At 47.6% G+C, this 26478-nt stretch overlaps 2 protein-coding genes across 5 annotated transcripts in view; one reads left to right on the top strand and one right to left on the bottom strand.

Annotated features, from left to right (window-relative positions):
• Positions 1-26478, top strand: part of ACSF2 (acyl-CoA synthetase family member 2) — a 131621-nt gene that overhangs the window by 76961 nt on the left and 28182 nt on the right. The window lies entirely within an intron of this gene.
• Positions 1521-24055, bottom strand: CHAD (chondroadherin). The gene is made up of 4 exons (XM_033960853.1): positions 23236-24055; positions 14451-14614; positions 4110-4255; positions 1521-2088 (listed from the first exon to the last, which is right to left on the bottom strand). The coding sequence occupies exons 1-3, from the start codon at positions 24010-24012 to the stop codon at positions 4114-4116; spliced, it is 1083 nt and encodes a 360-aa protein (XP_033816744.1). The 5' UTR covers positions 24013-24055; the 3' UTR covers positions 1521-2088; positions 4110-4113.

Raw genomic sequence — 26478 nt, 5'->3', positions numbered from 1 at the left:
TCCCAGGGTCATTTTCCAAATGGAAGCATTTGCGTTCTTTCATTTTGAAAAGGTGCCAGTACCTGCTCAGGAAAGGTGTGCATAGATTCACTTATAAAATTATCTTGTCATTGTGTGGCCAGATACATAACCTTTCATGCACTGGCACACTGATGGTCAATCTTGATGCCATGCTGTACTCTGGAGGCAGTGAAGCATGAGCTCTATTGATTTGGGCAATTTATTTGGGAAAAACCACCCTCTGTTGCATAGGGAAGAGGAAAAGGTTTCCACGGCGTTCCGCATTTGTGTCTGCCTGAGATCTGAGCCGTTCCCTAGAGCTGGATGCCAAGTCCCTTCTGCATTATAGGAACCTAGAAAGTGAGGGCAGATATCCACACTAGGGAAATACTTTTAAAACCAATTGGAGGAAATTTTTTTTCACTCAGAGAAATGTTACATTCTGGAACGTGTTGCCAGAGGTTGTGGTAAGAGCGGATAGCGTAGCTGGTTTTAAGAAAGGTTTGGACAAGTTCCTGGAGGAAAAGTCCATGGTCTGTTATTGAGAAAGACATGGGGGAAGCCACTGCTTGCCCTGGATCTAGTAGCATGGAATTTTGCTACTCTTTGGGATTCTAGAATCTTGTTACTCTCTGGCATTCCGGAATCTTGCTATTCTTTGAGATTCTGCATGGAATGTTATTACTCTTTGGGATTCTAGAATCTTGGTACTCTGGGATTCCGGAATCTTGCTATTCTTTGAGATTCTGTATGGAATGTTGCTACTCTTTGGGTTTTGCGAGGTACTAGTGACCTGAGTTGGCCACCATGAGTATGAGCTACTGGGCTTGATGGACCATTGGTCTGACCCAGTAAGGCTATTCTTATGTTCTTATCTTTATCAGAGAATAGATGTGGATTAGTAAGAAAGATATCTGATTTCAAGGCAGCATTAGAACATAGGCAAACTAAGCATGCACCCAAGGTGCAGGTGTTTAGGAGGGGCCCGCTCAGGTGCATAATTCATTGGCTTTCAAGGTAGAAAACTGTCTATTCCCTCCTCCCGCGGAATGCCATACCTGATGGTTTTCCAAGCATGTATAATTTCGTGGGGGGGAGGGAGTTTAACAAGTTTTTATATTACAACGGGGTCCCAGCATCAATGGCATAGTAAGGGGGTGGGTGGTCCGCCCTGGGCGCCATCGTGGTGGGGGTGCCAGCACCCATCCTCCTCTTCACCTTCCCCCTACCACGCACGCATGCCCTCCCCACTCCTATCCGCTCCTTCCCCGTCCCTTCCTGCCGCACACGCATGCCCCTTCTCTTCCCCCGTACCTCTGTAACATTCCCGACGGGAGCAGCAACTCCAATCTGCAGCTCGCGCCAGCGTTGGTTCTTTCTCTGATGTCACTTCCTGGACCCGCGTCTAGGAAGTGATGTCAGAGGAAGAGCTGGGAACATTAAAGAGGGATGGGGGAAGGGAAGGGGCGTGCGTGTGCGGCAGGAGGGGATGGGGAAGGAGCGGACAGGAGTGGGGAGGGCAGCGAAGAGGACAGGAACGGGGCGCCACCCACCCTCGCTGTGCCACTGCCTAGCACCCTTGTAGGCTTAGGACCCACCAATAGGTTAATCCTACCCTGGGTGTTTTTCAGATTCTAGCACCTCTGTGGCCAGTCTTGCTGTCTGTCCACTCATTTTGTTTTATAAGACCCCAGCCCTATTTATTTTGCTGGATCCAGTTGCAGGAGGATAGGAGCTCGAAGTCTAGGATCAATGCAACATCTCAGGACCATGCAATGATAAATAGAGAGTCCTGGTCATGGATGTGGTGATTCTGCTGAGGGACTAGCTGTGTTTTATTGGCAGGATCTAACTTTGCGTAGCGTTCTAGCTTCTGACATAGACAAAATCCCTCCTGTAGAGTCTTGTAGAATTGAAAAGCGGGATCCTATCCTCCAGCCAGTCAGAAGGCCCCGCTGGATGGTTTGACAAATCAGAGAATATTCTCGATTGGGTTGAAAAGCCAATGGGTGGGCCTGGTTGATGTCGATTGTCTTCCGAATTACAGGTGTAGTCAGTTGTCCAGATTGGTCGCCTTAAAACCTGAAGCTTAAGGAAAAAAATGGAGGTTTATGTTGGTTAAATGCTAAACATTTAAGGCAGGAGAAACGTTGGACTCTAGACTTCCCCAACACTAAAGGGAGAAAATATAAAAGAATGTTTAGTCCTAATTAGAGTTGCCAGATTTTACGTCAGTAAAATCCAGACCCCTAGACCTGCCCCCAGCCCCACCCCCTGCTGCCTGTTCCTGCGTTGGGCAGGAAGGCATCCGCACAAGCGCAGCTGCCCCCCTCCCGACGCAATTTCTTTTCAAAACCCAGACAAATTGCCGGGTTTTGAAAAGCCATCCGGACCCCCAGACATGTCCTCAAAAGGAGGACGTGACCGGGGAAATCTGGACTTCTGGTAACCCTAGTCCAACTTTAATCTGTCAGGTGGCTAATCTAACTTGGAATGTTTTACCTTTTGAAAATCAGGACACAAAACGATTGCTAAAAAAACCAAAAACATTTCCAGCTGATATTCAGCCAGCAGCGATCAACGTTTTTGTCTGCCGCCGGCTGTATTTCTGGATATTCAGTGTTAGCCCAAGTGAAGACACTAGCATTGAATATTTGGTTATATGTTGGCCACTAAAACATATGTGGTTAAGTGCAATATTGAGCCCTTAACTTATGCAGTCCATCTTATGAGGTTAAGACTGCTTTGTTTGGGGACTTCCAAAATCCGGTCAAACTGCCGGGTTTTTCTGGACATCTGGTAACCTTAGGAGAAATCTAATGGTTAGTGCAGGTGACTGAGCACCAAAGGACTCAGGTTCAAACTCCACTTCAATTCTTAGTGGGGGGAAGGGGGGGTTAATTGTGAGCCCTTCAATGATAGAAACGTACCGGCTATACCTGAATGTGTAAGAAATGTGCAAGTCTTGAAGCTATTGAATTGGTACAGGTACAATCAGTATTTTTCTGTCCTCGGAAGACTCACAGTTTAAAAAATAAAGTCATGGACAACTGAAGTGGGATTTGAACCTTTGTCCCCTGGTTTCAGATCTATTGATAGTTTCCACTCTACCTTTAACCACTAGGCTATACCTCTGCCCGATATTGATTCATACTTTGAAGAGAATGAGATGTGTTTTTTATTATTAAAAATATTGCAGAAAATGCAATAAGTGACTTATACTATAAAGCTTAAATAAGTAACGCTGAAGATTGACGTGAGAATCAAACTATTAAGTCTATGGGAGCTGGTGAAGAAAGGATGAATAAATCCCAGGTGTCATCGATGAGGCCCCGGAAAAAAATTAAATGTGAAAATCAAATGGGTTGAATAGGGTGGCAATAGTTCTGATACTAGATTGAAGTTTACATCGCCTTTAAAATTTAAGTAAAATAAGTGACCAGTGGATAAGATTACACTTTATAACATGGACGTTCCCAGTGGCATAGAGAAGGGTGATGAAAGCGAGTACAGACCGCCCCGGTTGCTGTCTAAGATGGGGTGCCAGCATCTTTCTTCCTCTCCACCCATCCACCTCTTCAGCTTTCCTTTGGACGGCAAATGCGATGCAGCTTGTTCAGTTCCTGTGGGCTTCGTCGCATTTGCCATGCTGGGAACTGCTATCGCAGCTTTGTAAAAAGGGGCCCTTAATGCAGAGTAACTGATAGCACAAACATGCGCCTTCTTTTCCCTCTGACATGCCCCCCTCCACAGAAAAAATAAAAATATTTTTAAGGGTGCGATTTTCGCACACAGACTGGAATCTTATCGCAAGATGCTTGAATGCATCCTGTGCTAAGCCCTTTTAAGTTGCGGTTAGCACTTTCTAGTGCTTACCATAGCTCTGTAAAAGATCCCCTAAATGTCTGTGAACTTATGGAAGGGGATGACATCCAAACTTAGCTCTTCAGGTAAACTTTCTTCTCGTGTCGATCACCGTGTTTCTTTGCTCTGTCTATGGAAGGTGCAGCCTCTGGGACAGAAATGTCCTGCAGCTTTCTTGTTTGAAGGGACACGTACAAACGGGCTCTGCTTCTACCTTACGGATAACTTTCGGGACACCTCAATACCTGATTAATGGCGGCTTCCCTTCCGGGATCGCTTGGTGGGCAGCTTGCAGCTGCGGAAGGCAGACGTCTCTCGCAGTTGCTGTCTCTGGTACTGGGACGGGGTGGCACAGGTGGCATCAGTGCGTATACCGCTGGAATCCAGCCATCTGGGAAAGGCAAGCAAGCTTAATTGACTTTGGTTCTCCTTTGTGGTTGCTATTTTTCAGCCCTAAGGCAGGGAGAGCACAATGGAGACTGGAGAAGTGTTTTACCTGCTGCAGAATCCCAGGTAATCTGTGAAGTAGGAGATAATGAAGCCTAGAGAATGACATGGTGATAGAATTCATCACCGTTCCCGTCCCCATGGATAACCGCGGGGAACCATCCCCATGTCATTCTTTAAGGATAGAGAGAAGAATCAGAGTATGAATGGGCTCATACACTGACCCTCAAGCCTTGCATTGAAAAAAGCTGATGAAGGACTGAGGCTGAGATAGACAATAAAGAATGACACCAGATGGTTAGACACAATCAAGCCAAAACCCTTAGGGTTATTCATTCTCAGACCTCAGAGGTGCCGCCAGTATGAATATTAAACTTTTTATATAAGGCATATCGGCACCAAAATCGTCATTGGTCACATTTAATAAATATACTTATCCCAGGACAAGCAGGCAGGTATTCTCACTAGTGGGTGATGTCATCAGACAGAGCCCCGGTACGGACGTCTCACAAGCACGTGTTGCTTGTAGAAACTTAAAGTTTCTAGATGCCCGCACCGCGCATGCGCCGGTGCCTTCCTACCCGGAGATCCGGGCGTGTCTCCTCAGTTCTTTCTTTTCCGCGGAGCTGAGAAGTTCAACTTCTTCATGCGCTAGCTGAATTCAGTTAAATTTGCCTTCCTTGTCCGCGTTTTCGCTTTCTTTTAATTACAGTTAACAGTTCTTTTCTTTTCGGTAAAAAAAAAAAAAAAAAAAAAGAAGATTATTTCCTCCGGCGGGTCGAACGGGCCGGCCACGTGGCTCAGGCCCACTGGCTTCGACCTCGCGGCGGAGATTTTCCGGCCTATGTCCCGGCCAATCACCGGGTTTAAAAAGTGCAGCAAGTGCCAACGCGCGATTTCACTCACGGACCCTCACTGGCGCTGTTTGCAGTGTTTGGGCCCTGACCACATCCCGAAATCGTGCGGGCCTTGCTCTACCCTTACGGCACGCTCATTCAAGCGGCGTTGCCTATTGTGGGAATCGATGTTCAAGATGGACGCAGCTAAGGATCCCACAGCCTCCACTTCATCTGATACCTCCCCGGTTCGGGCGAAACCGGCATCGACCACCCCTGCATCGAGTGTGGTGAAACCGGCATCGCTCACCCCGACACCATCCACGAGCTCGACGTCGGTGCCTGCCCCGGTCTCCTCGGTTCAGGTACCTCTTCCTTCCACAGTGCCACCAATGGTCATCAAAGTGCCGAAAGCTACTAAGCAGAAGCACTCGACCTCGAAGGAGCGCGATGTCCGTGCAGGAGGACCCCCTTTCGGTGCGGATCCCTCCCTATCGGCTTCGCTACGGTCCGTGCTGGAAGCTCAATTCGTTGAGCTCATGCAGACCATCGGACCCGGGCTCATCGCTGCCATACAGGGTGACCTCCCGGTACCGATCCAAAGGGGCGGTCCGCCCCCTCCCCCTCCCCCACACCGTTCGACCTCGACAACCGACGAGGACGAACGGGGGAGGGCGGCGATGCCCACGCGGCAAGCCTCGCTTACCGATATGCCGCCATTAGAACCCATTACGCCTCCGCGCCAACATGGGACCAGACCTCCGCTCGATACTCGAAGCCCTGGGCATAGTCAGGAAGAGTTCTTCCGTACTCCTTACCAGACTTGGGTAGCATCGCAAGAACCCGCATCGCAAACCCAGTTGCGATCCACCGCTTCCAGCCCTATCCACTTGGGGGCCTCGGGAGACCATGCGATGCACAGACGATCCCGATCCCCGTCCCGCCACCGAGACGGGCACCGATCGAGACACTCATCCTGGCACTCCTCACGCCATTCGGAGGTGTCACCGCAGAAAAAAACTGCAACGTAGGGGATACTCCTCATCAGAGGTGTCCCCTCCGAGGGGCCCGGAGTACGAGGAGACACCGGTGCCCGATTCTCCTTGTCACTCCCCGATGTCCACGGACCTGGAGGCCTCATCCTCCTCCAGCCCGTCCCACAGACCGACGCTGGCGGAACAATTGTCCTTCTCATCATTCCTCCGACAAATGGCGGATGATCTGGATGTGACCCTTGACACGGGCTCCAGATACTCCAAAGAGTATCTGGACACCATGCACTTACCTAACCCTCCAACGGAGTCGCTTCGGCTCCCCTTGCATAAATTACTGGACCAGACCTTCATGCAGTGCTTCGAAACGCCGTATTCCATACCGGCGATCCCCAGCAAACTCGATGCTCGATACCGCATCGTGCACCATAAAGGGTTCGAGGGCCCCCAACTCTCCCACCAATCCCTACTGGTCGAGTCCTCCCTTAAACGCTCTCATCCCTCCCAGGTCTACGCCTCTGTACCGCCGGGCCGAGAGGGAAGAACGATGGACAAATTTGGTAGAAAATTCTACCAAAACTCCATGATGGCGTCACGGGTGCTAAACTACAACTTCTTTTTCTCTTCCTATCTGGAGTTCTTCTTGCCGGTACTCCGCAAGTTCACTCCGTTCATAGACAACCAAGCTCGATTCGAGTTCGAGGAAGTGGTAGCCTCCCTCTCCCAATTACGACTCCAGCTGATGCAATCCTCCTTCGATGCATTCGAACTCTCGGCACGCGCCGCCGCAAGCGCGGTAGCTATGCGTCGCCTGGCATGGCTCCGTACTATCGATATGGATCCCAACCTACAGGACAGACTCGCCAACGTACCATGTGCTGGAGCTGACCTGTTCGATGAGTCTATCGAAACTGTTACCAAGAAGCTGTCGGATCATGAAAAATCCTTTCAATCCATCCTACGGCCCAAACCCAAACCTCAACAGTCTCGACCTTCCAGGCCACCCCTGATTTACCAGCGGCGTTACATGCCCAGACAAACGCCCGCCGCGAGACAGCCTGCGAAGAGACAACCCCCCCAGAAGTCTCAGCAAAAACTTCAGCCACCGGCTGTACCTAAGGCTCCCCAGCCCTTTTGACGCCCCTCCCGGGAGCATAACCTCGGCCTCTCCCATAGGGGGCCGCCTCCATCTTTTTTACCACCGATGGGAGGCCATAACCACGGACCTATGGGTCCTCTCCATCATAAGAGAAGGATACTCTCTTCAATTCCACCGGGTCCCCCCGGACCATCCTCCAAGAGAGTATCCTTCAAGCTCGACGCAGACCGCCCTTCTTCTTCAGGAAGTCCAAACCTTACTTCAGCTTCGGGCTGTCGAGACGGTCCCGTCAGACCAATTGAACCGAGGGTTTTACTCCCGGTACTTCCTCGTCCCGAAGAAAACGGGCGACCTGCGACCCATTTTAGACCTTCGGGCCCTCAACAAGTTCCTGGTCAAAGAGAAGTTTCGCATGTTGACCTTGGCTTCTCTATACCCCCTCCTCGAGCAGAACGACTGGTTATGCTCCCTGGATCTCAAGGAGGCCTACACTCACATCCCCATTCACCCGGCCTCCCGAAAGTTCCTCAGATTTCGGGTGGGAAATCTGCACCTACAGTATCGAGTGCTACCATTCGGCCTATCTTCGTCCCCCAGAGTCTTCACAAAGTGCCTGGTGGTAGTGGCCGCAGCACTCCGGGACAGGGGTCTACAGGTCTTTCCATACCTCGACGACTGGCTCATCAAGGCCCCGTCAGCCCCAGAGGTCACTTCGGCGGCCTTGGCTACAACCTACTTCCTCCAGAATTTGGGCTTCGAGATCAACTTCTCCAAGTCCCATCTACAACCCACCCAGTCCCTCCCCTTCATCGGAGCGGTCCTGGACACCACCCGACTCCGAGCATTCCTGCCCCGGCAACGCATGGAGTCTCTTCTTCATCTCTGCCAGTCGGTGGTCACTCACCAAACCATACCGGCGAGACAACTGATGGTGCTCCTGGGCCATATGGCCTCCACAGTACACGTGACACCCTTTGCCAGACTCCACCTCAGGATCCCCCAGTGGACCCTGGCATCACAGTGGAATCAGACATCCGATCCACTATCCAAACGCATCGTAGTCACACCTGCTCTTCGGCAGTCTCTACTTTGGTGGATGACCTCTTCGAATCTATCCAGAGGTTTGCTGATGCACTCTCCCCCCCATCAGAAAGTTCTCACAACCGATTCGTCGAATTACGCATGGGGGGCCCACCTGGAGGGTCTCCGCACCCAAGGATTCTGGACCAGTGCGGAAAGACTACACCAAATCAATCTACTGGAACTCAGAGCCATCTTCAATGCGCTCCAAGCTTTCCAACATCTACTTCACGACATGGTAATCCTCATTCGCACAGACAATCAGGCTGCCATGTATTACATCAACAAGCAAGGGGGCACGGGCTCGTCCCTCCTTTGCCAGGAAGCTCTACGAGTCTGGGACTGGGCGGTGCGCCACAACGCCCTACTCAGAGCGGTATACATCCAGGGGGAGAACAACGTCTTAGCAGACAAACTAAGCCGTCTGCTACAACCGCACGAATGGACTCTCCATTCCAACCCCCTTCACCAAATCTTCACGCAATGGGGGACGCCTCAGATAGACCTCTTTGCGGCTCCCCACAACGCCAAACTGCCTCAGTTTTGCTCCAGGATCTACACCCCTCATCGCCTCGAGGCAGATGCTTTTCTACTGAACTGGGGGAAACGATTTCTATATGCGTTCCCACCATTCCCGCTGATCCAGAAGACTCTGGTCAAGCTGAAACTCGAACGGGCCACCATGATTCTAATAGCTCCTCGGTGGCCCAGACAACCTTGGTTCTCCCTCCTACTTCAACTCAGCAGCAGGGAACCAGTACCACTTCCAGTGTTTCCTTCTCTACTTACTCAACATCAAGGATCACTACTTCATCCCAACCTGCAGTCTCTCCACCTGACAGCTTGGTTCCTCTCAACGTAACCCCTCACCAATTCTCACAAGAAGTGAGGGAGGTATTGGAAGCTTCCAGGAAGCCCGCCACTCGACAATGCTACTTCCAGAAATGGACCAGATTCTCCTCATGGTGTGTTTCTAAGTCAAAGGAACCTCAGCGAGCTTCCTTATCCTCCGTGCTGGACTATCTCCTACACCTATCTCAATCTGGGCTCAAGTCCACATCCATACGAGTCCACCTGAGCGCTATTGCGGCGTTCCACCAGCCTCTACAAGGGAAACCCCTCTCGGCCCATCCGGTGGTCGCCAGATTTATGAAAGGACTCTTCCATGTTAACCCTCCTCTCAAACCACCCCCAGTGGTTTGGGACCTCAATGTAGTCCTTTCCCACCTCATGAAGCCCCCGTTTGAACCACTCAACAGGGCCCCTCTGAAGTATCTCACCTGGAAAGTGCTTTTCCTTGTAGCCCTTACGTCCGCTCGCAGAGTCAGCGAACTCCAGGCATTGATGGCGGACCCACCATTCACAGTATTCCACCATGACAAGGTGGTCCTCCTGCACTCACCCGAAATTCCTGCCTAAGGTGGTCTCCGAATTTCATCTCAACCAATCCATTGTACTTCCAGTATTCTTCCCTAAGCCTCATTCTCACCACGGAGAATCGGCCCTTCACACTCTAGACTGTAAACGTGCCTTGGCTTTCTACCTGGATCGCACCAAGCCACACAGAACCACTCCTCAACTTTTTGTCTCCTTCGATCCTAACAAGTTGGGAAGACCCGTATCAAAGCGCACCATCTCTAACTGGATGGCGGCTTGTATCTCTTTCTGCTATGCCCAGGCTGGATTACCACTTCCTTGTAAGGTCACAGCCCATAAGGTCAGAGCAATGGCAGCCTCAGTAGCATTCCTCAGATCAACACCAATCGAGGAAATTTGCAAGGCTGCCACCTGGTCCTCGGTTCACACATTCACCTCACATTATTGTCTGGATACCCTCTCCAGACGGGATGGACAGTTTGGCCAAACAGTATTGAAAAATTTATTCTCTTAAGTCGCCAACTCCCCCTCCATCCCACTGAGGTTAGCTTGGAGGTCACCCACTAGTGAGAATACCTGCCTGCTTGTCCTGGGATAAAGCAATGTTACTTACCGTAACAGTTGTTATCCAGGGACAGCAGGCAGCTATTCTCACGTCCCACCCACCTCCCCTGGGTTGGCTTCTCAGGCTAGCTACCTGAACTGAGGAGACACGCCCGGATCTCCGGGTAGGAAGGCACCGGCGCATGCGCGGTGCGGGCATCTAGAAACTTTAAGTTTCTACAAGCAACACGTGCTTGTGAGACGTCCGTACCGGGGCTCTGTCTGATGACATCACCCACTAGTGAGAATAGCTGCCTGCTGTCCCTGGATAACAACTGTTACGGTAAGTAACATTGCTTTTTGATATAATTTCTTAGAGTAGAAAAAAATACTTTTTAGAGTTAGATTGTACTCATCTTAGTCTACGCGGACGGTGGGTGTCACTCCAACATAGAACTATGTTTTGCCTATGCAAGGCATGATAAAGAAGGGAATCACGAGTAGATCGGAGAAAGTAATACTACCGCTTTATAGAGCGATGGTCAGACCACACTTGGAATTCTGCATCCAACATTGGTCTTCATACCTAAAGAAGGATTTAAAAATACTCGAGAGGGTGCAGAGACGAGCAACTAAGCTAATAAAGGGAATGGAGAACTTGGAATATGAGGAACGACTTAAGAGACTGGGATTGTTCTCCCTTGAGAAGAGGAGTCTGCGAGGGGATATGATCGAGACTTTCAAAATACTGAAAGGATTTGACCAAATAGAGCAGGATAAAAAACTATTTACAATGTCCAATGTGACAAGGACAAGAGGACATGGACTAAAGCTAAGGGGGGACAGGTTCAGGACAAATATCAGGAAGTTCTGCTTCACGCAACGAGTGGTGGAAACCTGGAATGCTCTCCCAGAAGAGGTAATTGCGGAATCCTCCGTTCTAGGGTTTAAGGGTAAGTTAGATGTACACCTCCTTATGAGTGGCTTAAGGTGACATAGATAAGGGTAAGCTAGATGCGCATCTCTTATGAGAAGCTTGGAGTGATATGGGGACTAATACTATGCCAGGGTACACCTGGCGGGGCCTCCGCGTGTGCGGATCGCCGGACTTGATGGACCTACATAGAAACATAGAAATAGACGGAAGATAAGGGCCACGGCCCATCAAGTCTGCCCACTCCAATGACCCTCCCTATCTATCTTTGTGGATAGATCCCACATGTCTGTCCCATCTGGCCTTAAAATCTGGCACGCTGCTGGCCTCAATAACCTGAAGTGGAAGATTATTCCAGCGATCAACCACCCTTTCGGTGAAGAAGAACTTCCTAGTGTCACCGTGCAGTTTCCCGCCCCTGATTTTCCACTGATGCCCCCTTGTTGCCGCGGGACCCTTGAAAAAGAAGATATCCTCTTCCACCTCGATGCGACCTGTGAGGTACTTGAATGTCTCGATCATATCTCCCCTCTCTCTACGTTCCTCGAGTGAGTAGAGCTACTAGGGTCTGTTCCAGAGATGGCACTTCTTATGTTCTTATGTTATCAAGGAAATCCCCCTTTAACTCAGCAGATACATATTCTCCGCGTCTAAAGTTGCCTGACATGGAGAATATGTATCTGCTGAGTTAAAGGGGGATTTCCAAGATAAAGCCTTGCATAGGCGAAACATAGTTCTATGTTGGAGTGACACCCCCCTTCCGCGTAGACTAAGATGAGTACAATCTAACTCTAAAAAGTATTTTTTTCTACTCTAAGAAATTATATCAAAAGTATATTTATTAAATGTGGACCAATAACGATTTTGGTGCCGATATGCCGTATATAAAAGGTTTAATATTCATACTGGAGGCACGCTGAGGTCTGAGACTGAATACTGGGACAGACTGAAGGTCCATCAAGCCCAGTATCCAGTTTCCAGCAGTGGGCCAAACCAAGGCCCCAAGTACCTGGCAGGAACCCAAAGAGTAGCAACATTTCAGATCTGACATTGTGATGTCATAATGCCTCATTCCCACCAATGCCTATAAGTCAACCTCATCAGTGATGTCACAATGGCTTCATTATCCTATACTTGGCTCAAATAAGAATCAGAGTATGAATGGGCCCAGCCACTGACCCTCAAGCCTTGCATTGAAGAATGCTGGTGTAAAAGGACTGAGGTTGAGATAGACACTAAAGAATGACATGGGATTGTTTCCCCGCAGTTATCCGCGGGGACAGGAATGGTGATGAATTCTGTCACCGTGTCATTCTCTAATAGAGCCCTTCACTCCTTACCTGATAACGGAGCTCATTTTCAAAGCGCTAGTTCCATAGGTTACTATTTAACTTTGTAAGTCTAAGTGCTTTGAAATTATGCTTCAGTGTCTCACAGCAAAATTAAAACATAGAACATGACGGCAGAAAAGGGCCACGGCCCATCTAGTCTGCCCACTCTAATGGCCCACCTCCTAACTACCTCCATGAAGAGATCCCACATGCCAAATAGAAACATAGAACATGACGGCAGAAAAGGGCCACGGCCTATCTAGTCTGCCCACCCTAATGGCCCACCCCCTAACTACCTCCATGAAGAGATCCCACATGCCAAATAGAAACATAGAACATGACGGCAGAAAAGGGCCACGGCCCATCTAGTCTGCCCACCCTAATGGCCCACCCCCTAACTACCTCCATGAAGAGATCCCACATGCCAATCCCATCTTTTCTTAAAATCTGGCACGCTGCTGGCCTCAATTACCTGTTGTGGAAGATTATTCCAGCGGTCAACCACCCTTTCGGTGAAGAAATATTTTCTGGTGTCGCCATGAAATTTCCCCCTCCCCCTCCCTGATTTTCAACGGATGCCCTCTTGTCGCCGTGGGTCCTTTAAGGAAAAAGAGATCCTCTTCCACCTCGATACGGCCTGTGACGTATTTGAACGTCTCGATCATGTCCTGTGCTTACTCGACTGATAGTCAAAGGCAATTACCCAAATAATGGCAACCATTATGGGTACAATTTCCCTATCTAGGACTATCTGTTAGCTCTTAGGGTACCATCTGTATAATGCTCCTGAAAGACATCACGGACCAACCTCAGCAAGGAGTCAGAGTGATCGTGGGTGTCCCATTCAGTCTGCTGTTGGAATAGCTCTCCAGATAACGGACTGAACTGAATAATGCCGCTATCTGGGGTGGTTGTGATACAGAGCAGAGAATGACACGAGGACAAATTTATCCCCGTCCCATCCCCGCAAGTTCGGTCCCTGCCCCATTCCTGCAAGCTCTGCCTTAACCACACAAGCCTCAAATACTTTGATTTTAAATTGTTCGAGGCTTGTACAGATGAGGACAGAGCTTGCAGGAATGGAGCAGGGACAGGGACAGAGCTCATGGGGACAGGACGGGAGATGGAGATCCCGCAGAGATGGAGAAAATTTGTCCCGTGTCATTCTCTAGGCCACTTGAGATGTAAGCTCAGCACCAATCCAGAGAGCAGGGCTGTATATCTGTGAATAATTTACATGCTGCACCAGCATTTAAAACATCCATGGACTGTGGTGTTTAACTATGGGGCCACTCAAATGCTTTCTAACTGATTACAAATGTGAAGGCAAGATAAAGAAAGTCTGCATTCCTTTCTTAACTTTTGTACCAGGAAATGCAGTTCAAAACCGATAAAATGTGCCGGAAAGATACAGAAATATTCCCATTATTTTGGATGCTGCCGGCATGATCAACAAGAACTTCCACGTGCATCTTGATATGTTGCCTGCTCATGTTACATGTTATGCGCTCCAGAGGGAAGCTCTTTGGCACAATTCAAGTTTTTTGGCAGTAAATTTGAGAGACGGAAATCAAACTTCACACACATCTCTTGGCTTAAGAGTGAATGAGGTTCATTACTGTCCTGGTACAGTATGTGCAAAACTTAACCCATTTGGAAAAACCGACCCCAGAAAAAAAAAAATAGATCTATCATCCCTTGCCTCCTTATGCTCTGAAACCTTCCAACGCCAAGTACATGTGAAGGGGATCTCATGCCTGCTCAGCAGAGGGCTTTTCATTTGGAGCCTCAGGGTTGCAAGTTCCAATTGTGCATCCATAGTTTGTGGAACTCTGCAGCCTCTTGCTGGCGGGAATGGGGTAACATGTTCAGTGCATGCAGGAACAAGCTAATACCCAACCTTATCCTGTCCACAAATTTTCAGAGGAGTGGGTGTCCCTCACTTACTTGCGCAGAGGTGCCAGTGAACAGGAGCAGTGCCAGGGGTTGCTGGACAAGGTGAGATTCTCCAACTTGGAATAAGGGAAGTTGCCAGGCAGCTGACTGAGTCTGTTGTGCCCAATGTGTAAAGATTTCAGAGTTGTCACTCCAGTGAAAGCCTTGTCCGAGAACTAGAACAGAATAAGAAATACTGTCAGAGTAACTGGAGGAACAGAAAGGAAGTTATGGCTTTGCTCATCCCCGGCAAAGTTGCCATCAATTCTGCTTTAATGCCAGCCTTTCTCGGCTAAATCCAAATCCCTCATCTCTTGGGCAAACTAAGCTAACAGCTGCAGATGACCTGTGGTCAGGGGATTCCTTCATGCCGCATGTGTCAGAGATGAGAAATCTCTAATTTTCTGGGAAACACTGGACACATGACCATGCCCCATTCTGCCTCCAGCCCCGCCCAGTTCTACCACTAACCCCACACAGTTCTGCCTCTAGCCACACCCCCCACAAAGCCTCCTCTCTTCTGGATGAGCTCCATCCGTGTCTGGAGGGCCTGGAGCATGCGCGGATGTGTGTGATGTCATTCGTGCATGCTCAGAGACCCTCCAGATGCAACAGGAGCTCGTCGGGGCTTTCCAAAACCCGGACAAATTCTGGGTTTTGGAAAGGCTGGGAGCCCAGACAGTCCTATAAAAAGAGGACGTGTCCGGGTTTTCCCAGACATCTGGGAACCCTAGGAATCAACCCCACACAGAACAAACGAACATGCTCAGCAACGCTAAAAGGCTTAAACAAACACTCACCCAGCCAACCACAGCAGGAGAAACACTCAACCCCCTCCAAAAAAAAAGAAGTGGAGAAAAAAGCCTCAGTTCAGCTTCATTTGGCAAAAAAATCCACTTCACACACACATTCTACACCAGGGATCTCAAAGTCCCTCCTTGAGGGCCGCAATCCAGTCGGGTTTTCAGGATTTCTCCAATGAATATGCATTGAAAGCAGTACATGCACATAGATCTCATGCATATTCCATTGGGGAAATCCTGAAAACCCGACTGGATTGCGGCCCTCAAGGAGGGACTTTGAGACCCCTGTCCCACCATAAACAAACCGGTAGAGTGAAGATAGCACTATAATAGCTTTCTTCACTCTACCGGTTTGTTTGTGTAGGAGTGTGTGTGAAGTGGAGTTTTTTTTGCCAAATGAAGCTGAACTAAGGCTTTTTTCTCCACTTCTTTTGTTTTTTGGGTTGAGTGTTTCTCCTGCTGTGGTTGGCTGGGTGAGTGTTTGTTTAAGCCTTTTAGCGTTGCTGAGCATGTTCGTTTGTTCTGTGTGGGGTTGTGTCTGACTTATTTATTGATATAAATCGCCCTTCTGTCCGTAGTTTGTATAACCCTAGGAATCCCCAGACTGCTTATATTGAGAGTGACATCAGGCGAAGTGATAGATACAGAGTGGGAACTGGAAGAGAGAGGTTTACAGTGGAAAACCTGATGTGGGTTTAAGTAACTTGAGAAAGTGAAAGCTACACAGACCTGTGTGGCACTGGCTCTACCCTCTGACCAGGAGCTCACAGTGAGACTTGCTGGCACATCCCTTCTGTGGACCATGCTCAGAGAACTGTGGACACCTTTCTTCAACTGGCGTTCGACTTGGATATCAGCCTGGTCTGAATTCCCTCTCCTGACACCTGTCCCTCCCTCCTACTCCTGGAGTTGATGGAAATTCATGGCGTTTGTGAAGTTTGGCAAAGCTCATTGAAGTATTAAGTGGAAATTTCCACTTGGTGTAAAGAGCAGAGCCTGTGCAAGTTCTCCTCTCCTCTTCCAATTGGTCATCGCTCTGTCAGTTGGCCAGTCTTCAGTGCACCCTTCCAGTGATATCCCTTGAGGTACCTGCTTTTCCTTGTCTGCTGTTTTTTTTTTTCCTTTCTCATTCTTTCATTATGTTTTTTTTTTTTTCATTTTTCCTTTCTCATTCTTTTCATTCCCCACTCTGAACAAAGGGATCTTATAACCAACAGACACAAGAGAAGTTCACATTCCAACTTCGTTTCCCCCCCCCCCCAGTGAGAGGTTGCAAACTGAAAAAACACCATGAATTCCTTCTCTCACACCAAGCAGCATCATGGGGTAAAGACCTAGAACAATTACTTTCGCCCTCTACTTATGAGGAATTTAGGAAACCTGTTCCTAAAACATCTTGACAACTGATCCACTTACCTCTTTCCTCTCAATAGCGACCTACTGTCCTTTTGATCACTTTTCTCCTCAACAATGAATTTCCTGTCTAATTACTTCTCTTTCCTCTTCCCCTCTTGAAGTCAGTCAATTTGTACCTTTGCTTAATCTTTTGTAAACCGCATAGAACTTCACGGTATTGCGGTATATAAGCTGTTATTATTATTATTATAATGTTATACATATTTGGAATGAGGGCTGTCTTCAGTTCATGTGTCTTTGCTTTTGTAAAACTATCTTTTCCCTTTCTTGGTCTTGAGCTCTCTGCTGCGGTTGCAGTCTGGATCCATTGGGTGGCAGTCTAAGTTTTCTGCCCACAGTCACACCTTCAGAGACAGTCCCTGTGGTGGTTATCCACTGTCCTGTTTTAATGTTTTCTTTCTTGCTATTAATCCCCCCCCCCTGTCTTATCTATAACAACTTAGGAAAAACCTTCAAAAACTAGGCTGCACATTTCCTGAAAATGTAAATGTGTTGGAAAAGAAGAGAGATGCGACTGAACTACTGTTTGTAAGCAGAGATGACCTCTGTTCAGGAGCTGCAAGAGCTGAAGCACAGTGGTAGCAGAAGCTTGAACAGAGTCAGAGTAAGCAAGTTCGCCACAGGACGGAGATCAGGAGCAGTGAAAGCCAAAGTACAGAGGATGGTCCTTTTAAAGAGAGTATGGCACAGTTGTTAGAACCACAGAACTCTGGAACAACCTTTCATCCCCGCTCAGAAATTCTAGCTCCTTCCAATCCTTCCGCAAACACTTGAAAACTTGGCTCTTTTCAAAAATCTAATCACCTCCCGTGCTCTAGTATCCTGTCCCCCTCTATCTCCTCAGTCCCTCTCCTATATCCTTTCTTTGTAGTTCCTTTCCTTTCAACCTCTGTAAACCGTGCCGAGCTCTGCGCATGCGGAGATGGTGCGGTATACAAACCTAAGGTTTAGTTTAGTTTAGTTTAGTTATAGCTACAGTCTCAGCACCCTGAGGTTGTGGGTTCAAACATTGCTCCTTGTGACTCTGGGCAAGTCACTTAATTTCCCCATTGCCCCAAGTACATTAGATAGATCACTGTTTTTCAACCGCCAGTCCGTGGACCAGTGCCGGTCTGCAGGAAATTTCTGGCGGTCCGCGCAGGGCCGGCGAGATTGATTAACTTCAATTTCCTGCCGGTCCGCCAAGGGCCGGCAAGATCGAGATATTTTCAGCTGGTCCGCGCTGGGCAGGAGAGATCATGGGGAGCCTCTGACAGTGGCTTTCTCCCCTCTCTGCAGCTCTTCTTACTTACCAGCGCAACAATTCAGAAAGGCAGATGATGTAATTTCCTCTTTCCTCGGAAGCGACGCGACCCAACAAAGGACCCGAGGCTGCCTTCCTGAATCGCTGTGCTGGGAAGTAAGAAGAGCTGCTGGGAGGGGAGAAAGCCACTGTTGGAGGCTGGGAAGCTGCTGGGCAAGGGGAAAAAAGGGACAGCTGCTACTGGACCTGGAGAGGGAGAAGGAGAGATGCTGCTGGGAGGGGAGGAGGGAAAGGAGTCTGAGAAACTGCTGAGCAAGGGAAAAAAGGGATAGCTGCTACTGGACCTGGAGGGAGGGAGAAGGAGAGATGCTGCTAGGAGGGGAGGAAGGGAAGAGAGTTACTGCTGGACAGGAGGAGGAGGGAAGGGAGAAGGAAAAAAAGGAAGGAAACAGCTGGCAGGGAGATTAGAGGAGGGGAAAGAAAGAGACAGGCATGAGAAAGTAGAGAGATTGATGATGGGAAGGGGTCAGCAGAAAAATAAGCAGAGAGGGACAACGATGGTAGATCTGGTGTAGGAGAGATAAAAATTAAGAGAGCAGTGAAGCTGGAATGAATCATGTAAAAAGAAGAGAGGGGGTGCAGGCTGGATGGAAAGGGGAGAGGGGCATAGAAAGAAGACAGATACCATATGGAAGGGGGAGAGGACAGACAGTGGATGGAAGGGGCAGATGCTGGATTGAAGAGACAGAGAGGGCAGACGCTGGAAGGAAGAGAGTGAAAAGAAGATGAAAGCAGAAACCAGACATGAAAAAAGGTAGAAAAAAATAATTTTATTTCTATTTTGTGATTAGAATATATCAGATTTGAAATATATATCCTGCTAGAGCTGGTGTTAGACATAACTGGGGACTGCAAAGCCCAGGCAGTGCTTCTTTAGCTTCCAGCTGGCTTAGGGTGCTCTCTGACCAAGGGGCAGTTGCCCTAGTTGCACTCCCCTAACACTAGTCCTGTCATGTGTGACTGCGGTATTCTGTTAGCATGATATTTCTGTGTAGCATTCTGTAATAATTTGGCTTGTTCAGTTTTCTTGATAGTAGAAGGGATATATATGAAGGGGAGGGGAGATGGGTTTTGTTGATCCTTGCCTTGTGTTATTGTTTCTTTTTATACTTTAATAAAATACATTCAATATAAAATCATAACAGGCTTGCGCGGATGGGATCAGATGATTTGCGGGGACCAAGCTCGCAGAGATGGGGCGGAAACGGGGGTTTTAAATTTTAGTCCTAGTAGTTTGCCGGTCCAAAAAATAATTCTTTTATTTCTGCCGGTCCACGGGTGTAAAAAAGTTGAAAGACACTGAGATAGATTGTGAACCCACCGGGACAGACAGGGAAAAATGCTTGAGGACCTGAATAAATTAATGTAAACCATTCTGAGCTCCCCTGGGAGAACAGTGTAGAAAATTGAACAAATAAATAGCATGAGAAGTTTCAGCCTCTGATAACCAGAGCAGGTATTGTGATGTCATAATGCCTCATTCCACCATTGCCTAAGAGCCAACCTCATCAGTGATGTCACAATGGCTTGACTATCCTATACTTGGCTCACTTTTGCTATATTCTGATTTCTAGTGTGGCACAGTGGTTAAAGCTACAGCCTCAGCACCCTGAGGTTGTGGGCTCCGACCCACACTGCTCCTTGTGACCCTGGGTAAGTCACTTAATTCCTCCATTGCCTCAGGTACATTAAATTGTGAGCCCACTGGGACAGACGGAAAAATGTTTGAGTACCTGAATAAATTCAAGTAAACTGTTCTGAGCTCCCCTGGGAGAAGTGTATAGAGAAAGTTGAATGATAAATAAATCTGACCTGGTTCTTTTTCCTAATATGGCCAAAATGGTCACTCATAGATTTAGGGCCTGTTTTACGAAGCCGTGCTAGCGGCTGCGCTGCAGTAATGGCCCCAAAGCCCATAGAGATTTAAAGGGCTTCGGGGCCATTGCCATGTGGCTTCGTAAAACAGAGAGTTAGTGTGCTTTGTTTCTCAGTATAACATTTTAACACTAGTCTTATAGCCCGTTACATTAACGGGTGCTAGAATATGTGTGTGTGTCTGTCTTTATTTCTTTCTCTCTCTCTCCTTAGCCGCTTTCTTTCTTTCTGTCTTTCTTTTTCCTTGGTTGTCCATCACCACCCCTTGCCTGCTCCCCCTGTCCATTCTCCCTTCCTTTTACCTCCCCTGTGTCCACCACCACCCCTTCACTGCTCTCCTTATGCAGCAGCAGCCCTTCTCCCTTTGTTTTACCTCCCCCCTGTCCAGCAGCACCTCTTTCCTTCTCCCCCTGTCCAACATTAGGCCTCCGTTCCTTTTTCTTCAGCCCCCCTTCCATCAGCACCTCTTCCTTCTCCCCCTGTCCAGCAGTAGGCGACCCTTCCTTTTTCTCCCCCCCCCCCTCCTTCTTATCCCTATGATACACTACCTTGCTCTGCCCCTGATCAGAGGTTCCCGACAGCCGCCCAGTTGCACTCATTGGAAAAGTTCCCTCTGCCGCATCCCACACCCCTCCTTACGCGACTCCCCGCTGTCTTTCTTTCTGTCTGTCTCTGTCCCTGGTCCCCTTTGTCTTTCTGTGTATCTCCCCTGCCCCTGTGTCTTTCTTCTTTTCTTTCTATCTCCCTTCCTCCCTGTGTCTGTCTGAGACGCGGCAGAGCAAATCAGGGCAGTAGAAGGCTCCGAAGCAGCGTGAGTAGACTGCTGCACACGCTGTTTGAATCGCCAGGTGTAGTCGGGCCCGCGGGAAGGGTAGGGGGGGGCGGCAAAGGACTCAGTTTAAGAGCCGGGGCAGAAAGTTGCTGGGCTCCTTGGTGGGGGTGCTGAGCGGCGGCGATCCCTCTCCTCCGAGACACCCCCACCCCCGCCCGCCCGCTCGCTTGCCCGCTGGAGGAACAGAGATCGGCTGCTGGCTGCGGTCCCAGCTTGTGGAGGCATCGGCGGCTGGTGACGTAAGCGCGCATGCGCACTCCTACCTAAGGTGCCCTACATCTCACGGAAAACAGACGCACGCACGCAGATGGGAGTGCGCATGCGCGGCCTAGAATTTTATTATATTAGATAGACATTCTACAACTCCCAGTATTATGCAATTTTAGGGTTACCATAAGGCTCCAGAAAAAAAAGAACAGATTGAGACGTCCGGGTTTTACTTCTGTTGAAAGCAATGGAAGTAAAACCTGGATGTCCCCAATCCGTCCTCCTTTTTCTGGAGTCATATGGTAACCCTACGTATACATGCTTTACTAAGAAATGTGGAGTAGATAAGGGGTTGTATTTTGCTGTTTCAAATAGCCACTTGGAGGTAAGCCTGTAAATATGATTCCCATGCGGGTTGTCCCTGCATTTCTGTATTTAGATGCTTTTTGAAAGCTTCTCCGCCATCTGAAGAAACAGGGGCATCTTTGTTGACCAGAGTGTGGGTTTCACCAGAGAGATCTCATCAATAAACAAACCCCTTCCTTCATAAAGTGTTTGAAAAAAGTATTTGCGTACATGTGTGAGGAGAGACAGTGTCTGCCTGGTGCTCGTATCTGTATATGTGTTTCCATGTGTATGCCACTTGAAGCCCACGTTGGGTAGACCGGGGGTAGGGAACTCCGGTCCTCGAGAGCTGTATTCCAGTCGGGTTTTTCAGGATTTCCCCAATGAATATGCATGAGATCTATTTGTATGCACTGCTTTCAATGCATATTCATTGGGGAAAATCCTGAAAACCCCACTAGGAATATGGCTCTCGAGGACTGGAGTTCCCTACACCCTGGGGTACTCTCTAAGTAGGGACAGAGAAGTTCAAGTGTGAATGTTGACAGATTACAGCAGGAGATCTCAAAGTCCCTCCTTGAGGGCCGCAATCCAGTCCAGGATTTCAGGAATTTCCCCAATAAATATGCATTGAAAGCAGTGCGTGCACATAGATCTCATGCATATTCATTGGGGAAATCCTGAAAACCTGACTGGATTGCGGCCCTCAAGGAGGGACTTTGAGACCCCTGGAATACAGCATGTTTTACAAATGATTCACTTGAACGTGGAGCCATTTGTAAGCTGCCTACAGGGAGGTGGGAAAATACGCATGTGTTAGGAAATGTGTGCCATGAATGCAGCCCCTTTGTAAAGATACATGTTTAAAAAGAGAGTAGCCGTCATTTATGGCACTGTACATTATGTTCTATGTTTTTTACATAAGTTATGTTGCCTTTTGCACAGCTATTTTGCACAATTTTGACTCTTTGCATTTTTGCACAAATGTTAATGCAATTTGCACAGTTTATGAATTTAAAAAGTTAAAAAAAAAGCTGAGAAAAATTAAAATTACTGAGTAGTGAAGTTATATATCTATAAATGAGTGACAGATTGAGTCAAGTTAATATATGAAGGTTTTGCATCAATGAAAGAAACCCATGCCACAATTCCTTACATGGATGATATTATTATGATCCTTGGAGTGGCAATTCTGAGATTCTTTCCTTCATTTTTGTAGTAATTAAATCATTTATCTATATGGTTTTTCTTCTCTGGTTTGATTAACCTTTTGTGGATCTGTTTATCTGTGGTTAATTTTTCTTTTTTTATTACCTTTTTGACTGCTCAAACCACACCCAGGACAACCCCCCCCCCCCCTTCAAAATGCTGCATGCTGTTGGTATACCTGTTGGGGTGGTTGTTGTTGTTGTTTTTTTTTTTTTCTAAATTCACTATGTACTTAAAAGTGTGAGTCGAGGCACACAGGTAATAGGCTTTTTACATGTTGTGAATGGCACCTTACCCTTCTAGAGTGATGCCATTAGTCTATTCTTCTGTCTTTCTAATGATTCATCATCGTCCTTTCTCCCCCTCATCCACCCCCCCTTTTGCCCTGTTCTTTAATCCAGGGGTAGTAGATAATTCCATTGATCAGAAAATCAGTGGACTGTTGATCTGTTCTTGCAATGGATGAATTTGCAGGCAGCTCTTTAATTTGTTCCCTGTGGCCTGGATAAGCAGGCTGCTTACTCACGGAACTCTTCTACTTGTGAGTGGTGGTCTACAAGGGACCTCATTCAAGTAGGCAGCTACCTGCCCAATGAGATGCCTCACATCCGATGGAAGAAGCAGTCTTAGAGTGTAGTACTAGGGTGCAGGATGATGAGAATGAACTCTATAAAAAAAATAAACTTGTTATGAGGTCCTCTTCCTAGTTGGATCAAAGTTTTCTTCAAATTTGGGTAAGGACTTGTAACTCTTTAAATATTTAAAATGGATTTCAAAACCCAAAGGGGAAGTGGAAATAAAACTTACCCGTTCGAGATCCATATTGTTCAAATAAAGTGATTCCATATAGCGTCCAAAACTCTGGAAGGCGTAGTCAGGAATGAGCTTCAGGGGATTGTGAGAGAGCTTCAGGTCTTCTACCACCCTCAGTTTGCTCATGGCTGTAACCGGGTAACTAGAGGAGCTGTTATTATCCAGATGGAATATAGCTAAGTTTTCAACCTCATCTAGTGAGCCAGGTTGAACGGTGGAGATGTCATTGTTGGAGAGATACAACCAACGCAAAACCTTAGCACCAGTGAACGCGCCAGGCCTTATCTCTTTTATCTTATTGTTACTCAACTGTAGAACGAAGAGGTTGACTAGTGGAGATAGAGTGCCCTTCGGTAGGTCAAGGATTTTATTATGGTCCATATACAAGTAGGTAAGTGCGGCTAAGTCACTGAAGGCTCCTTGCTTAATCACGCTGATGTCGTTGTTGGACAGATACAAATAGACTAGTTGCTTCAAACCCCGGAAAGCTCCCGTGGAGATTTCCTTTATCTGGCAATGCTGGAGGTGCAGCGACACCAGTCCTTTCATCTCCTTGAAGGAATTGGTGGTCAATTTGGGAAAGTTGTTCCTCTGCAGGTTCAGAAGTCGAGTCTGCTCAGATACTTTAGGGATCTTTCTAAGCCCAGCACCGTCGCAGATGACGTGCTGAAGGTCTCCCCCGTGGCAGTGGCAGTTCTGGGGACATGCCTGCAAGAGGGTGCTGAGCCCTAGGAGCAGACCGAGGCTCAGGAGGAATGCTGTGCGATCCATGACACCACTGAGCTCAGATCGTAGCAGCTGAGAGGAGGGGGGGGAGAGATGGAAAGTGTGCAGTGAGCTGAACACAGACCTATTTATAATGTTATTAAAAATCAAAATCCCTTTCCAAAACCACAAGCAGCAGCCAGACTCTTACGTGGAAGCAACTGATTTTGGGACCTCGGTGTGAAATTAACCCCCTTAGAACCAGAGCAGGAAACAAGAGATGTTCCTTCTCTATTTTAGAAGATGAACACTAGGGAGAGAGACAGATGCAGGAGCTGTGCAGTCTTTTTGTTAGAAAATCTTAACTTCACCTCTGTACTTTTGAGTGGGAACAGAAGGTCAATAGCTTCACTGCTTTTTGAAGGCAAATTTCAAAGCCACTTTCTGCAGACCTGAGTAATTTAAAAATTGCCCACTCTACTCACAGGTAAAAATTTGTGCATTCTCCCTAAGATTTTTTTTACTTAATTTGCAAAATGTATATTGTCTATTTTAAAAAGTACAGACTGTATGTTTTGGTTTTGAAAGATGCCCACAGATAAAATCTTTGTGCGCATCGTCTCCTTTGGCATTTTTCAAAAGAGAGAGCACACATTGGTAAGGACTTTTGCATTTTATGCAAATGACATGAAAATTTGCCCCTTAAATATTTTGGAAGAAACTGGCTGGGTCTAAGAGGGTGTTATTTCGCAGGGGAAATGGAAAGATGGGTGAAAGCTTCTACTGACCAAATGGAGTGCTGGTTTAAAAGAAGAGTCTATGCTGATAGGGAGAGGAGGTGAGGAGATATATAGAATGGAGCATTTATTCATATTTGTCTTTGCAAGTCAAAGTGGAGCACAGTAAAACAAAAGAAAGGAAGGCCGTCAAGTGGGATCTATGAAAGGAGCAGGGACTGAGCACAGTGACGGACTGGTTGAAACCTCAGTCTTTGGGCTGCAGTCACAGTTGGTCAGAAAGCAGATCTGGAATTTTGGTGATTGAAAAGGATTCTATAAATGATGCCTAACTCATGGTTGCCATTAAGCGCAATTGTCAATCATCCACTAGGCGCCGTTTATAGACCTGCAATTCAGGCATCCTTAGGCGTGTCTAAGCGCTTCTGTAGACACTGGTCGCCACATCGATTTTGTAAATAACGTGCATCCCAATTGGTTAGTTAGGTGGCGGTAGGACGCCGACCGCCGCCTAACTGCGGAACGCTGTTACTAGAATCCGGGCCTAACTGGCTCCACAAACCTGGAAATTCAATTCCAAAGCCCAGACATGGCCCAGGATTTAATTTCCGGATTTAACACCAGAGGCGGTCAGAAAAATGCTTCACTGGCTGAATATTGACCGCATCAGATTTTAATGTTCATTAAGAGCTCAGAACTGGTTTTATCTTCTGACATATTTTCAGAACAGTGGGAGAAATAATTAGCCTTTTCACTTAGGCGTGCTTAGGTTAGTACTGTGAAACTTATATATAAAAATTCCTAAAGTGCTAAAAGAAGCTACTTCTTTAGTTCTAGAACATAAGAATTGCCATCTCTGAATCAGACCCTGAGTCCATCAAGTCCGGTGATCTGCAAATGCGGAGGCCCCGCCAGGTGTACCCTAGCATAGTTTTAGTCCCCATATCACCGTATGCTTCTCAAGGGAGATGTGCATCTAATTTACCCTTACCCGTACCACTCTATGCCACTCTTAAGGAGATGTACATCTAGTTTACCCTTAAATCCTAGAAGGGTGGATTCCTGCAATTACTTCCTCTGGAGAGCATTCCAGGGTATCCACCACTCGCTGCGTGAAACAGAACTTCCTGATATTCGTCCTGGACCTGTCCCCCCACTCTTTGGGGTTCCGAAATGCTGCTACTATCTGGGATTGGAATCTTGCTACAACTTTGAGATTCTGCACGGAATCTTGATACTCTTTGGAGGTTCCGGAATGCTATTATTTGGGTTTTGGAATCTTGCTACACTTTGAGATTTTGCACCGAATCTTGATACATAAGAACATAAGAATTGCCATCTCCGGATCAGACCCTGGGTCAATCAAGTCCTGTGATCCGCACACGCGGAGGCCCCGCCAGGTGTACCCTGGCCTAGTTTTAGTCCCCATATCACTATATGCTTCTCAAGGGAGATGTGCATCTAATTTACCCTTAAATCCTAGAACGGTGGATTCTGCAATTACTTCCTCTGGGAGAGCATTCCAGGTGTCCACCACTCGCTGTGTGAAACAGAACTTCCTGATATTCGTCCTGGACCTTTCCCCTGTTTCATATCAGTTTAAACAGAGTTCATTAAACGAGCATCAACAGTCAATTTAATAAAGTTTCCATCTACCATTATTGAATAATTCTTACTTAGGAGCGGAGATGAGCATATCATAACTTATTTGGACGATCAGATTATAGGGACCTCCTATGATCTATATATCATTTCAGGTCCACATCCTGAATTTGATGTTATAATCATTTATACT

The sequence above is a fragment of the Geotrypetes seraphini genome, chromosome 10, assembly GCF_902459505.1.
Source record: "Geotrypetes seraphini chromosome 10, aGeoSer1.1, whole genome shotgun sequence".
Lineage (NCBI taxonomy): Eukaryota > Metazoa > Chordata > Amphibia > Gymnophiona > Dermophiidae > Geotrypetes > Geotrypetes seraphini.
Note: the sequence above shows the minus strand (reverse complement) of the source record. Positions and strands in the feature narration are given on the sequence as shown.

Excerpts from the sequence above, each read along its gene's own strand:
- CHAD (XM_033960853.1), bottom strand. The coding sequence starts at position 24,012 with ATGGATCGCACAGCATTCCTCCTGAGCCTCGGTCTGCTCCTAGGGCTC. Across the intron at positions 14,615-23,235 it reads ACAATATGGATCTCGAACGG|TTCTCGGACAAGGCTTTCAC; the intron begins GTAAGTTTTATT and ends ATTCTGTTCTAG. Across the intron at positions 4,256-14,450 it reads TCACTGGCACCTCTGCGCAA|ATGGCTGGATTCCAGCGGTA; the intron begins GTAAGTGAGGGA and ends TGCCTTTCCCAG.